Source organism: Chlorocebus sabaeus, chromosome 17 (genome assembly GCF_047675955.1).
Source record: "Chlorocebus sabaeus isolate Y175 chromosome 17, mChlSab1.0.hap1, whole genome shotgun sequence".
NCBI classification, from domain to species: domain Eukaryota; kingdom Metazoa; phylum Chordata; class Mammalia; order Primates; family Cercopithecidae; genus Chlorocebus; species Chlorocebus sabaeus.
In genome coordinates, this window is record NC_132920.1 from 61489143 (window position 1) to 61502746 (window position 13604).

At 34.6% G+C, this 13604-nt stretch overlaps 1 protein-coding gene across 16 annotated transcripts in view; it reads right to left on the reverse strand.

Annotated features, from left to right (window-relative positions):
- Positions 1–13604, reverse strand: part of KHDRBS2 (KH RNA binding domain containing, signal transduction associated 2) — a 638920-nt gene that overhangs the window by 57635 nt on the left and 567681 nt on the right. For 15 of the 16 annotated variants that reach the window (XR_012089216.1, XR_012089204.1, XR_012089214.1 and 12 more), the window contains exon 8: positions 6123–6181. The exons of the other annotated variant lie outside the window; for it this stretch is intronic. Coding sequence is in view for 1 of the 15 variants with exons in the window: in XM_008013623.3 (XP_008011814.1) it covers positions 6123–6181 (59 nt within the window). In the remaining 14 variants the exon portion in view is untranslated. The remainder of the gene's footprint in view (positions 1–6122; positions 6182–13604) is intronic. 16 annotated transcript variants of the gene reach the window in all.

Consider the following 13604-nt stretch of genomic DNA (forward strand, 5'->3'; position numbering starts at 1 on the left):
ATGGCTAGTTCTCATCTCCAAAGGTTGTGATAGATCCAGTCTGGGGTGGAAACTGAAAGTTGGTATATTTTTCAAAGTTCAACAGGTGATCCTAAAATGTGTAATCACGGTTAATAATCTCTGAAACACTCAAAAGCAGGTTTTTGTCTCACCTAAAACTGTTGGATTAAGGAGTGCATTATTCAAAACAAAATTGAAACTGTAAATGCTTTGAACCTAAAATAAGCAATACAAGCAGTGACGTAGTAGTGCACTGCTCTTTTTCATTGTTTCTTGCCTAGGCAACATGCTCTGCATTTATTACCAAGGCTAATTGGATTAGATATCAATCTAATGGCAACCATTGAAACAGCAAAAAGGGAAAGCTAATTTTAAAATTAATTTCACAAATGAATTTTAAAATACTTTAGAAGCATTATTTCACTAGGCCTTCTTCCTTTTAATTAAAAATAAAGTTTAAAAATCCATATGAAAAGTAAAGCACAGTGATATTTTTCCCCATAACCTATTATGTAATAACTTTAATACATCTCAGAAAAAATAAATTATTTGCATATATTATTTTTAAATGACTGATAAATTATTGCCAATATTAAGAAATCTCATTTCCATTTCTAAGTCAATTTTCCAAAATTTATATTCTATTTACTATTAAAACCAGACAGTCTTTGTTCTTGAATTAAATGGCTGGCATAACTGCCAGTTAGTTTCATTTTCCTTTGCTGTTTTCACAGATTAATCAATGCAGGGCTTATTTTCACACTGGGAAAATAATCATTCCAGCTCCTCAACACGAAATGAATACGTTTGTGTTCCACAATTGACTTGAAGTGAGACACTCAAATGCCCTAGAATATGGCACGAAATTTCTTTTTGCTTTCATTCATTTCAAGATAGTGTATTAATATTATCCTCCTTGCTTCCACACAGCTGTCATCTAAAACGCCACTAAAGAATGGATGCATAATTAGCTCTTCAGTTCATACGTTAAATACATTTTAATAAATAGCTCTTTTCTCAGAGAGAAGAATATTGGTGTCTATTCTTAGCTATCAGTCTCAGAACTTAGAGGGTATTTCTTATGTGAAGCATTGCTTAGCCAAGCTAATGTAGGCACTGTATTTAAAATGCAGCCTTAATGAATTATTAGCCATTCTGACTCATCTGAAACAATCATAGTGATTCTGATAAATTAAAAAATATTTTTAAAATGCAGAAACTGATTTGGAATTCCTGTAAGTCAAATATTCATGCTCCAAAAACAAATTCAAGTTATCAGAAATGTAATATCTAAATGTTAATAGTAACCAATTTAAAATCAATTAAATATTTAATAAATACCAATGCATTAAACATTAATATTTATAATGAACAAGATAATTATATTTTAATAAAATTCATTCATGATTTTAATATTTAAATGTTATATTTACATTATGATCAAGATAGTTTAATACTTAATATTAAATTATCTGCAAATATCCTGAATAATTTAACTGTGATAAGACCTAAAATAATACATTATTTTCTGAAAGTCAACATACTTATTATTTCAGTGACAAAATATAGGCCCCAAAGAGACAAATACAATTTCAGTTTTCATACACAAAACATAATGTATGAAGATTCAGAATGAAGTGTCCCACTGAAGGACTGAATTTTTATTTCTGTGGGCTTATTTCACATCATTTCTAAATGAGAAGCTCCATCTCTGAGTCTTTGGAATGCAGAACCCTGTCATTGGGGAGAGCATTCCTTCTTCCCCTCCCAGTGCCTTCACTTGACCTCACAGTTCTTCCTGCCAATGTGAGCTAGAAAGGAAGGTGCCTGGGACAGCTGACTCTGAGACTCCTCACATAACTCTCCAAGTCTAGGGGGTTGCCAGGAAATTAAACATTGAGGCTACCAGTTTTGTAAAAATGCAGACATTCCATTGGAATTTAGTATCAGTACCCATGATACAACCACAATGTAACAGAGAGGAGTTACTGATTCAGATCGGAAGTAAATGAATAGCTGGAGATATGAGATTTACATTTTGGAATAGCCATTATTGATTTAAAAGACTGTGTACTATTGATTAGAGATAAGCTATAAATAGATAATAGTTAATATATAAAGTATGAACAGTTCATAAAAACAATCAATCAATATTTGACTTGTGTGGGTCCTCAAATCACTGCTCATCATCTGTATTTACATTTTATCATCTGCCTATTTGGATATTTTATTATAAGCAACTTATCACCAACTACCTAATACCTAATATCATACTACAAAATACCTGATGCCACAATCTGAGTGCACATAATGCATATTAATTTAATTGGGCTGCAAGGTTATAGTGTTGAGCTCTTCCTATTCCTTGTCCTCTTACTTTGTCCTTGCTCTATTGCCTGTATTATTACAATTATTACAAGAAGATTCTCAAAATTCAAATCTCAGGACCATATGGATCTACAGCAAGCACTTTATTTTTTGGTTATGGAAAAAGAGAAATGAAATTTAGTTAGTAAAATAGGTAAATACATGTCATTAGGTAAAAATTGCTGCCTAATTAATATCTTCCTTATGTTCAGACAATCAAATCCCTTTCTACATTTTCCCTATTACTTTATTATGAAGAATTTATTGACTACTTTCTATGTGCAGAAAATTTCTGGTTGGTAAGTGGTAATTTGGCCCAGAATGAAATTTAGTGCTTATGGATAGTTAGTTATCCTAAAGTAAAATGGATCACTTCTTTCTAGACTTTGCTACAGCAGGAGAACCAGACTACAAAGAAAGTACAATATAAGACTTGGGATTATAGAGGTGAGCCCTGGCCCTCCAGACCATAGCCCTTGCATCTCCATTAACAGGCTTGAGAAGCAAGTTTGTATTTACACACGTTTTCCAATAGCATTACATAGTATTGACATTTCAAAATGTAAATAATTCAGAAATAGAAATCTTATCTCTTATCACCAGATATCATCAAATTTATCCTTTCCATTGATCTCAGTGCATGTAATTCTGTAAAGCTCATGAGCATGATTTTCCTCAAATTGATGTATCAAGTGTAAAAAATGATTGTATTTTGCAAGTAAAAGTTCAATTTTTCCAGAAATGACTACTTACAAATAAGAATATGTCTTATCATCAGAACGTAAGTTTCAAGAGATTGTTCACTACAATATCTCCAAGATTGAGATCAATGGCTTACATATGTTAGCCATTAAATAAATATCTGTTAAATGAGTAATGTTCTTTCAACTTGTATAAAATTATTACATAAAATGGTTTAAAATCTGGTGCAGTTTGTTATCTGTAGGTATAAGTTTCTCAACATTAAATTTCAGAAACCAAGGAGGGACAATGTCCACCTTGTATATCATCATATTCTCAGAGACTAGCAATACCTATATGCAAATTTTCAATGAATTAAAGAAAGGCTCAGTTTATGTCTTACTCATTGATCATCCTGAGTAACCAATTGTACATGGCATGTGGCCTGATTCCTATATGATCAAGAATGTGCTTGGAACAATAGAAATATAAGTATTGCTGTGTTGAACTCCAAGAGTGCTGCAGGGGCAGATGTGGAAGCTCTAAAATGCTAGGCAATCTTACACCTCAGCCTGGCTGGTCCCCTGCTGTGGCTTTGGAGACAGCCTAGGATTTGGATGCTAGTGTTTTTATTAAATACCATCTGATGCCTTTGACCCCTTCCTTCCAATGAGTGGAAATTATATAAGGAACAAAACTAAAGCTGTACTTCCTATGGCAGCTTTCCAACTGAGCCAGAACTGTGCAGACTTGTTCATCACGTATATTTCTGTGAAATACTTTCTGAAATTGTGTTAATTTGTTTTGGAAAAGAGTTCTAGCTATATAACAGCAAAATATTAGGTTAATTTGATTAGTGTTAGAGAAACTTGGATTTGGGAGTGAGCCTGGTGCTCATTTTGGATTATTTACTTTTTTTCCTGAATAATAGTATAAAAGATCTCCTTCCCCTTAAAATAGTGAAATAGCAAGTGATAGCATTTTGAGAAATCCAAATTTAGGAAGGAAGATTTAGGATTTAGGAAGGAAGCTGAACGACTTTCCTTTAAACAAACTCAGGTTTAAAGTACCACATCCTGTTCTTTTTACCAAGTCCACTGAACCCTGCTCCCGCCTCCTGACAAAATCAACACACCCCCAAATAATCAGACACACTTGAATTCACATTCTTGTTCTGTCACTGGCAAATTGTTGAACTGAGGCAAGGTACTTAATGCTCTGAGTCTCAGTTTCTCATCTGAAAAATGCAGATGACAATATGGGTATGCATCCCAAAGCCTTATCTGTTTCCCATCCTTCTCTAGAGGATTCTAATGGGGATTAGAGTATACAAATAGATAGATGTATAATGTCTGTAAGAATTACTTCTGCAATTGCTAACCCTCATTATAAAATGCTTAGTACAGAGCCATAATAGGTACTTCATGTGTGGTAGCAGCAATTAATAGTATTTCAACCACTGATGAGAATATAAGAACAGAAGCTGAGCCTCACAGCCATACTCTCACATTGACTTCACCTTTGTTGTTCAGTTTCCTCATAAAAATGGGGATAAAGATATTTTATCTCCTCACTTCCTCCATGACCATAGTCATAATATTTCAATTTATTTTAAAGAAATAAATACAAAATATCTGTAACTAATCATCCCATGATTGGTTGGTAGTGGTGGCTTATTTTTCTCCTCCTATTTCTGGGCTTGGCCTTGTGTTAGTTTATGACTTGTTTTAAGGAACATATTCTTCTTCCTTTCCTCTCGACATCAGGACTTGCCTTTCCCAGCATCCTACGAAGCCCCAAACACAGCAACAACCATTGTCTCCTTTATTTTTCACCATAGAGAGGAATAAAGTGAACATGGTATTATTTAATTTATTTATTTTTGTTAGAGACAGGGTCTCACTCTGTTGCCTAGACTGGAGTGCAGTGGCTATTTGCAGGCATGCTTATTGCACAATTATAGCTTCAAACTTTTGGGCTGAAGCAATCCTCCTGCCTCAGTCTCTGGAGTAGCTAGGACTATAGTCATGCACCAATGCCAAGCAGTCTTGGTATTATTTTAATAAAAATTCAAGACTATAAATATTTATATGAGTGTCATTTTTTAAGGTGGGCACCTAGTGATGCTATTTATTTATTTATTTATTTATTTATTGAGACTGAGTCACGCTCTGTTGTCAGGCTGGAGTGGGGTGGCACAATCTCGGCCTACTGCAACCTCCGACTCCCTGGTTCAAGCTATTTTCCTGTCTCAGTCTCCCGAGTAGCTGGGATGAGAGGCATGCACCACAACGCCCAGCTAATTTGTTTTGTATTTTTAGTAGAGACGAGGTTTCACCATGTTGGCCAAGATGGTCTTGCTCTCCTGATCTCGTGATCTGCCTGCCTCGGCCTCCCAAAGTGCTGTGATTACAGGCGTGAGCCACCGTGCCCGGGTACATATGTATTTTAAAGAATCACAAAGTACGTCTCAAAAATGATGTACTGTATTGATATGTCATAGGAATTCAATAGATCTTAATTGAGTATAATTATGATTAACTTTAAGTGGTATTTTAATTAAGGAATATATTTTTTAAATAAATTAATTTTATAGACTGACATCCTTATTGACTATCAATTTTTATGAGCCAAGCCTTATTTGGCTATGCATGCTAGAAAAATAACCTGAGAATTATTTTATAATAACAATTTCTGCCCTTAAAGTTTGTAAATATTTTAAATGTGTATTACTCTGATGATCTTTTGACAGCAGAAAAGACACAATATTGTTGCCAAATCAATGAGTAGACAATGAACACAGTTAAACATACAAGACACTATTCAGAATGATCACTGTTGCTGTTGAAAATGATTTATGATTGTGATTAATTGCTTTTAAAATTTTGATCAAAATTGATCTGTCTAATTTTCTGGTACTAGCTGTGTAAGTCAAATCTCACTCTGGAATTACATAAATCAATTTAGTCTAAACTTCTGGAAAAACCAGGGGGAGAAAGATGGAAATAATTTTCGAGTTGTCAGTGACTGATGGATGTTCCGATTTCACAGTTTTAGTAAAGAAAAGGTCTTACCGTAGCTGTCATAGGCATCCTCACTTACTCCATGACCGTAGTCATAGTATTCAGGCACACTGCAACAAATTTAGACAGCAATCAATGTTACTGTAACCGGGAAAATCAACCCAGAAACTCATATGGAATTTGAAGGCAAAATGTGTGCTGAGGTAATATTCCAGAGACTTCAAGGCATAAGACACAATCCTAAATAAATCTTCAGTAAGAAAAACACAGGTTATTGACAAGGAGTGCTATGATGTTTTGTAATGCCACCTCAGTATTTCTTTATCTCTATCCTCCAATTTGATAAATCAAATTTCCCCTAAAACACAAGTATAACACTTCAAAATCTGTCAGGAAGACAGTTATAACAGGCCTGTTTCCAAGAAAAAGTGCTCTCTAAGATGACAATCTGGTCAATCATGTATGGCTTTTAATGCTGTTATCTTAAGAAATATGCATCATTTTTTTCACATTGAAACACTAAACTATATTTACACTCCCCTCTATCCCTTTCACATCATGTCTGTGCACTCCCCAAATATATAAGCTATTTTGTTACACTCGACATTTTACTAGATGCTTCCACATTTCAATAACTGTCGACGGTGTTCTTCCTCCATTTCTTACTCAAAGGACACTCTCTCTCCGACCCACTCTGTTACCCCTTTACAATTGTCCTCACTCTTTCCTGCTGCATCCACTTCCCCCTTTAAGGCATGATGCCTACTAGCATTTCAAAATCTTATGTGTTTCTTATCCGTAAAAAGCTCTCCCTCATCCACATAACTCCTTCTAGCAATTATCCCATTTCTTGAAAAGAAGTGACTCTACTCACTCTTTTCACTGACTCTTCTCCATAGGCATTTGAAGACGCTCAGTCAGGCTGCCATTCCACTGCTCCACTGAAACAGCTCTTGACAAGATCTTAACATATTCACATTCAATGGCCAAGACTTAGTGTTCATTTTACTTTAGCACCATTTAACATGGTTGATTACTTCATGATTCTGCAAACACTTCACTTGCTTCTGAGATCTCCTCTTTCATGGGTCTTCAAGTGCACTTCATTTCTTCATTCTTCCCTATGGTTACCTTCTCATTTTCCCAATCACTTATTCTTGGAGACCACTAGGGCTCAGTTGAATGTTTCTCTTTTCTATTCATGCTTACTCCCTAGGCAGTCTCATCTAGTTCCTAATGTTCTACCTAGTAGCAAATTCACTTCGAATTGCAAAATATATCCGGAATCTGAACATGTCTAAACATATTCAGAGCTATCACTGAGTTAAAGTTATTACTATCTCTCATTTAAATGAGAATGCTATCCTTCTAAGTGGTTTCTATGCACTGATTGCTCTGTTGCTATTATCTACATAGTAGTCAAAGTCATTTTTATAGAAATAAGTTAGATCATGTTAGCTCTCTACTCAAAAATTCATAAAAAGCTTCCTATATTCTTTAGGAGAAAAATAAAAAATTCTTATTTTGCCTACACCGTTTGCCCCCCCACAGAATTTCTCAGACCTCATGCTCTAACACTTTCTCCTTGCTCACTCACCTTACTCAGGGGACATGGGCTCCTAGATGTTCTCTGAACACTACAAACACATTACTGTCTCAGGGCTTTTTCATTTGCTGTTTCTCCTACCTGAAACATGCTTTTTCTAAATGTCCAGTTGTCCCTTTTCTCATTCTTTCAGAGCTCACTCAAATGTCACTTATGAGAGGTTTCCCTGATCAATATATTTAGACCAGGGCCCACCCACACCTACCTTGCTTTGCTCACCTTAGCATTCATTGATCACCACCATATATATTATACAAACAAACATACAAACACCCATTTGCTAATTTATTTATTGGCTATTCCCCACTTCTAGAATATAAACTTCTTGGTATAGAAAATTGGTCTCTCATTTATTCATTTCCTCTCGTTGTTCCAAGCAGATTTTCTAGAACAATGTTTGGTACATAACAGCTGCTCAATGAATATTTATAGGACAATAGAATAAATTGCTCATAGGGAGCCCAGACACCATTTAATTGAGTAGCCTAATAAAACCATGTCACAATTTAAACAGAATAACATGCAAAAGTGAAAATTAATTTAATTTAATTATTATTAGGTTAATTCATATATTTTTAATCTTACTGAGAGATCTATAAATATTCATGATACATTATATTTTCCTTCAAATACACTTCTTGGTTTAAAATTAGATATCAATCATCGCCCCCCTATATAAATCTTAATTTATAAGTTATGTCAAGGTTAGTAATTCATTTTATGTATATAAAAGTGTATCAAGACAATGGCTGAATATCAAAAAACAAACTGTATAAGGGCTGAGGGTAGGGGAGAGATGTCAAAGGGTTAGGATGGAAGGAACGACAGAAGGGCCTAAAATTAGATGTTCTCTGAATGTGGTTATTATTATCCTGCAAAGCAATTCCATAGGTCTCATTATTTTAAGTACTTTTGATTTTATTGATAGTAAAGAAAGAGAAGAAAAAAAGAAAACAAAAGTCTATATATCAGATATAAAAAGAGGGGCAGAGAAAACTTTGGTCATCCTTATCTTCCTTGGAGGCAATTTATAATGCATGAACTTCAATATAAGTGTAAAGAAGCTGAAAAATTAATTGCCTAGCTCAGCCCTCACTGCCCAACATGTTTACATTCAAACTGTCTAAAAAATTACGGTAATGTGTTCTCTACATCCTTCTAATGACTGGAGAATGTAGAAGGCTAATGGCATTGGCTGGAATCTGGATGCGTATCTCTTCTTTCACATACTTGACATTATAGAAATGATACAACCCAACTCAGAGTCCTCATAGAGGTATAGCAAATTCCTGAGAGTTGTTAAATTGATTCTTTAAACGATTAAGAGGTGAACTTCATAAGAAAATAATTTAACAACCAGCAGTCCCACTTATAGTAACATAGAGGAAAATGCTGGCATTGAGGGAAGCTTCTCCTTCCCTTGTCATCATCAATACATTTTCTGTGAGTAAGCCCCGATCATGTTCCCCAAAGTGTGCTGTGCGAAGACCAGTAGCACTTTAACAGCATTGCATCGCATTAATATGTTTCTCACTTTTTATTTTAAATTGTTAAGATAAGAGACAGAAAAAGAACAGCAGTGGGAGAGAATATAAGGAAGCACAGTTATTGTCTATCATAAGTGATACATACACAGCAAGAGGGAATTTGAACTTTCAGAACTCTAAACAAGGGAGAACAGAACATACAAGATATTTGTAAAATAATGGAAGATAATGGAAAATGATGTATAATAATCAAAATGGACTCTGCCACAGTCTATACCTTAGATTATTAAAATATAACTTCTCATTTATTCCACAAATAAATGTTTACTTGGACAAATGGTTGCACTAATAGTGAATACACCCTTTCAGCTAGATGTGCCCTCATGACTAAGTTAGGACACATGGGAAGTGTGCAGAGGTGGGAGTGGAAATCAACATCCTTTCCCATTTAAGAATAATCTCCTCATCCTGGGCTTGTGCACCTTTACCTTCTCAGTTGGTAGAAGGCATTCAAAGTGATGATCTAGTATCTACAATGCAAATAAAGACAATGCTTTAAGAAGTCATGAGTTGCAACACAGGAGGTACCTCTGCCTCTAAAAGATCACATGGAGCAGTCTTCCTTTACACTACTGCTTGCCTCGGGGATTGTTAAGAGAAAAATACATTTTAAAAATATTATTTGAGTCACTGAATTTTGAGCCTCTGTTACAATAGAGTGGATGAACATAGAAATAAGTATGTAGAAATGTGGAATTACCATTTAAATCTCAAACTATAGAGTATTAGCTTAGTAGGAGGGTGGAGGGTGCAAAGAAAAAATACTTTAGGCTGGGAAACTGATGGCCGTTGTTATACCATTACCAGTGACAACTTGGAAAGCAGGCTATGGACCTGGATACACATTGCTAGAGAAAAATGTTGAACAAAGTCCAACTATTGGTGATCCTTGCTACTTTTAAGAAAGGTTTACAAATTATAAGAGTTCAAATAAGAATGGTCATTTTATAAGATGATATAAAAGTAAATAGAACTTTACTAAGAGAGGCTATCTTTTTCTGATTTATGTGTTAGTTCTATAATTTAAATTGATAGAAGGTTCAAAACTTCGAGGCTTAACAGGGTACAGTGAAGTTAGTTGCTTCTCTATTTCAATAGCAAGAGATAATATATGTTGCTCAAAGATGTCCTCACATCTTCCCATTGGACATTGCTACCATATATGATCCCTAGAACAATCCTTAGGCTTCCAAACATACACCAGAAGAAAGCATGCTGCAAAAATTGTAAAGTTCCCAAGGAGCGCATACTCTACGGGATTAAGATACGGCCATGGATAAGTTCATTTATCCACTGGGATAAAGAAGATCCTTCCAGGATATCTGACTTGACTCCCAGAAAGGAGAACTGAGGTTGCCAGATGCCCTTATCAAAAAACAAAACAAAACATTTCACTGCTGTTTCTAGGTGTCTTTACCTCTTGGCAGGATTTTGCAACTGCTATTGCCCACTGAGTCTTATGTGTTTTCTTCTGTTTTTCTCATGATAGCTTCCATTGCAGTTATTCTGTTCCCCTTTGACCACTTAATATTGAGTGTTTTGTATGGGGAAGCAGGTTGAGAATAAGAAAGATAATTTATCATTTTCAGGTTGCCAAATTGTAAATAACTACATTAATACTTAATGTCGAGATCTGCATATTTTCCAGAGGTCCTGGATTTTGGACTGGTTGCAATAATTGGAATGAAACTTAGATATTCTTTGTTGGGAAGAAAGTAGGTACTTTTTTTTCATAGAAAGAAAGATATTCACTCACATGTGGATGACTACAGCATTGGGCTATAGAAGACTTCTCGTTTTTCCCCTCTATAACCAATTCGTCCCTTATTCCATAAGATATACTGATCAGCTCAAAACTACATTTTCTAGTCTCGTTTACCTTTGAGTGTCTACGTGCAGAGTGATGTTACTAATTTTTTATGACTTGCTTATCCTCTATTTCCTTTCAGTTTTCATGTAACTGGCTGGAAATAGCAATGGCTAGAGTCACTTTGGACTCATGTTAATGATGGCTTCTCACTAGCCTGGATCCGTGAATGATGCCATGGAGCAGAGCCCACCTACTTGCCCTAGCCTATTATGTAGGAGAGATAAACTTTTCTACTGTTTGAACCACTGCATTGTGAGACCTCCTTATTATGGAAGCTTAGTCCATATCCCAAAATCATATAGTTGGCAATTAACAGAATCCCTTGAAGACTAACAGACATTCAGTAACATTTGCTGAATGAATGAATAAATGATTGAATTTTAAAGACTGAAGTTAGAGATCATTGTATTTGAACATGAATAATCTTAGAGCATTTTGAAGGAAATTTCTTTATAGAATTTTGTGTATGCTTCAAAAGGGATGTCCACTTATATTGACAGCAATTGGAACAGTAAAACAAAAACAACTCATTTCTTTTTTGATAAAAATAAAATTCAAATTAAAAGTAATATATTAATCTGCTATTGACTCCTGCCTCATTTACTCCACTTATTTACATACTAATTTATTTCATTATTTTTAGTGTCTAAGGTCTAGAAGTCAAAAAGCCAAAATGGTGTGGAGAATTTTACTAATTATTAGATATATTTTGAATCAATGCAGCTAACATGATATATCTTGATTTCAAGTATGTGCCAGTTCCTAGAAAAATTATATCTGCTATAACCACCAAAGTAATTAAGTTCCAAATCACTGATAATTGCCATAATTTTAATTAACAACTCCATAATTGTAACAGTGTGTTTAGAAACCTTAATCACTATATTTCTAGAATATAGAGTAATAGTGAATTAAAAATTAAATAACCAGGTTGTATTTATATAGAATTCATTTGTCTACATTTATTCCTATTTCAACATGATTAAAGAACATGATAAATGAAACAAATGTAATAAAAATAGCAGCCTTCTGAAATAATGAAAAGAAGTATAGAGCTGACTTTTGCTAGTCAATGTCACATATTTTAAAAATTTATTTTATTATTTTATTGCACATATTTATGGTATAAACACAATCTTTTGATATACACGGTGAAATGGTTACTATAATCAAGCCAATTAACCTATGTTAAAAATATTATGAAACAACAATATGAAAATCACATGTGAAGGATATATAACTATCTAATTATTTTTAGCATTTAAGGGGGTATTCTTAAATTTTGTTCTCATCAGCATTTACACTGAAACCTTATTATATTGTGCAATTATACTGTATTGATAGAGATATTAGTCAAGCAAAGATAAATTTTCAGCCAGGTCCCCATCCTGAAATTGCAAATTGATAGTGCCTTTATTTTTATATCCACTTATGTTTCTATCAAATTCTTCTATTAAGCTTCCTAAAGGCTTTTTTAAAAACATTAAAGCTACTGTGTAGATGAATGAGTATAACACACATGTAGATATATCAACTCCCACCACCAACCACAACCCCCTCTTAATGTCATTCAGGGTATTCACTAAACACTGCTAGATTGAAGGAATGGGAAACTCCTCACAAAATAGCTCAAGACTCCATCCAGATCTCAGTACTGTTGTATTATCTGCTAATTATGATTATTATACTGAATCTTCCCTTGGAGGAGAAAATCTATTATTCCCAGTACTGAAGGTGAAGTTAACCAACAGTTCACCTTCATGCCTATGGTGGGAAACCTATACCTATGGAATGCTTATGCTGGAAAACCTACTTGCAGGTAGGTTTTAAAGATGATTTTCATTTGTCTATTCCTTCTAGAGAAAGTCCTACCTTCCCATAGAAACTAGCTGCATGTGTTTCTCCCACCTTCACCTATCCCAACACATTCTTTCATTTTCATCATCCCTAACTATACAAAGTAATAGTATAATGACCATAAAACAAAAACAAATGGCTAGTAGCTACATATAGATACATTCAGTCTATTTTGTAAAACACTAAACATCAAATAAATGGGGCTGAAAAGGGCTTCATGGAAATTAGTCTAATAGAAAAGCCATTAAACAAGTGTTAAGGAGTGCTTCATTCATTCTTTTTGTTGTTGCTGTTGTTCATCATATATGGAAACCCTAAAAATAAGTAGAAATTTCCTGAGTAAGATGGAATGAAGAAGCCTTATGGTAGCGGGTCATCACCAGCCAAGTCCCAGAGGCAACAAAAAGTGTGCCATCAGCAGCTACTTCGCTGGAGTGACCGCGTGTCAGTATTAGGGAGAGAGGGGCTCAATATTCAATCTCGAGACATATACAGGGACCAAATCTTGAAGTACCTTGTCTTAACATGGTAAGCAGCTTGGATTTTATATTAAGATCCATTGAAGACAATGAAGGACTTAAGAGGGAAGCATGATTATATTTTGGCTTAAACAGGTCCCTCTGCGGGCAGTGTCTTTCTTTTTTGATGCTGTA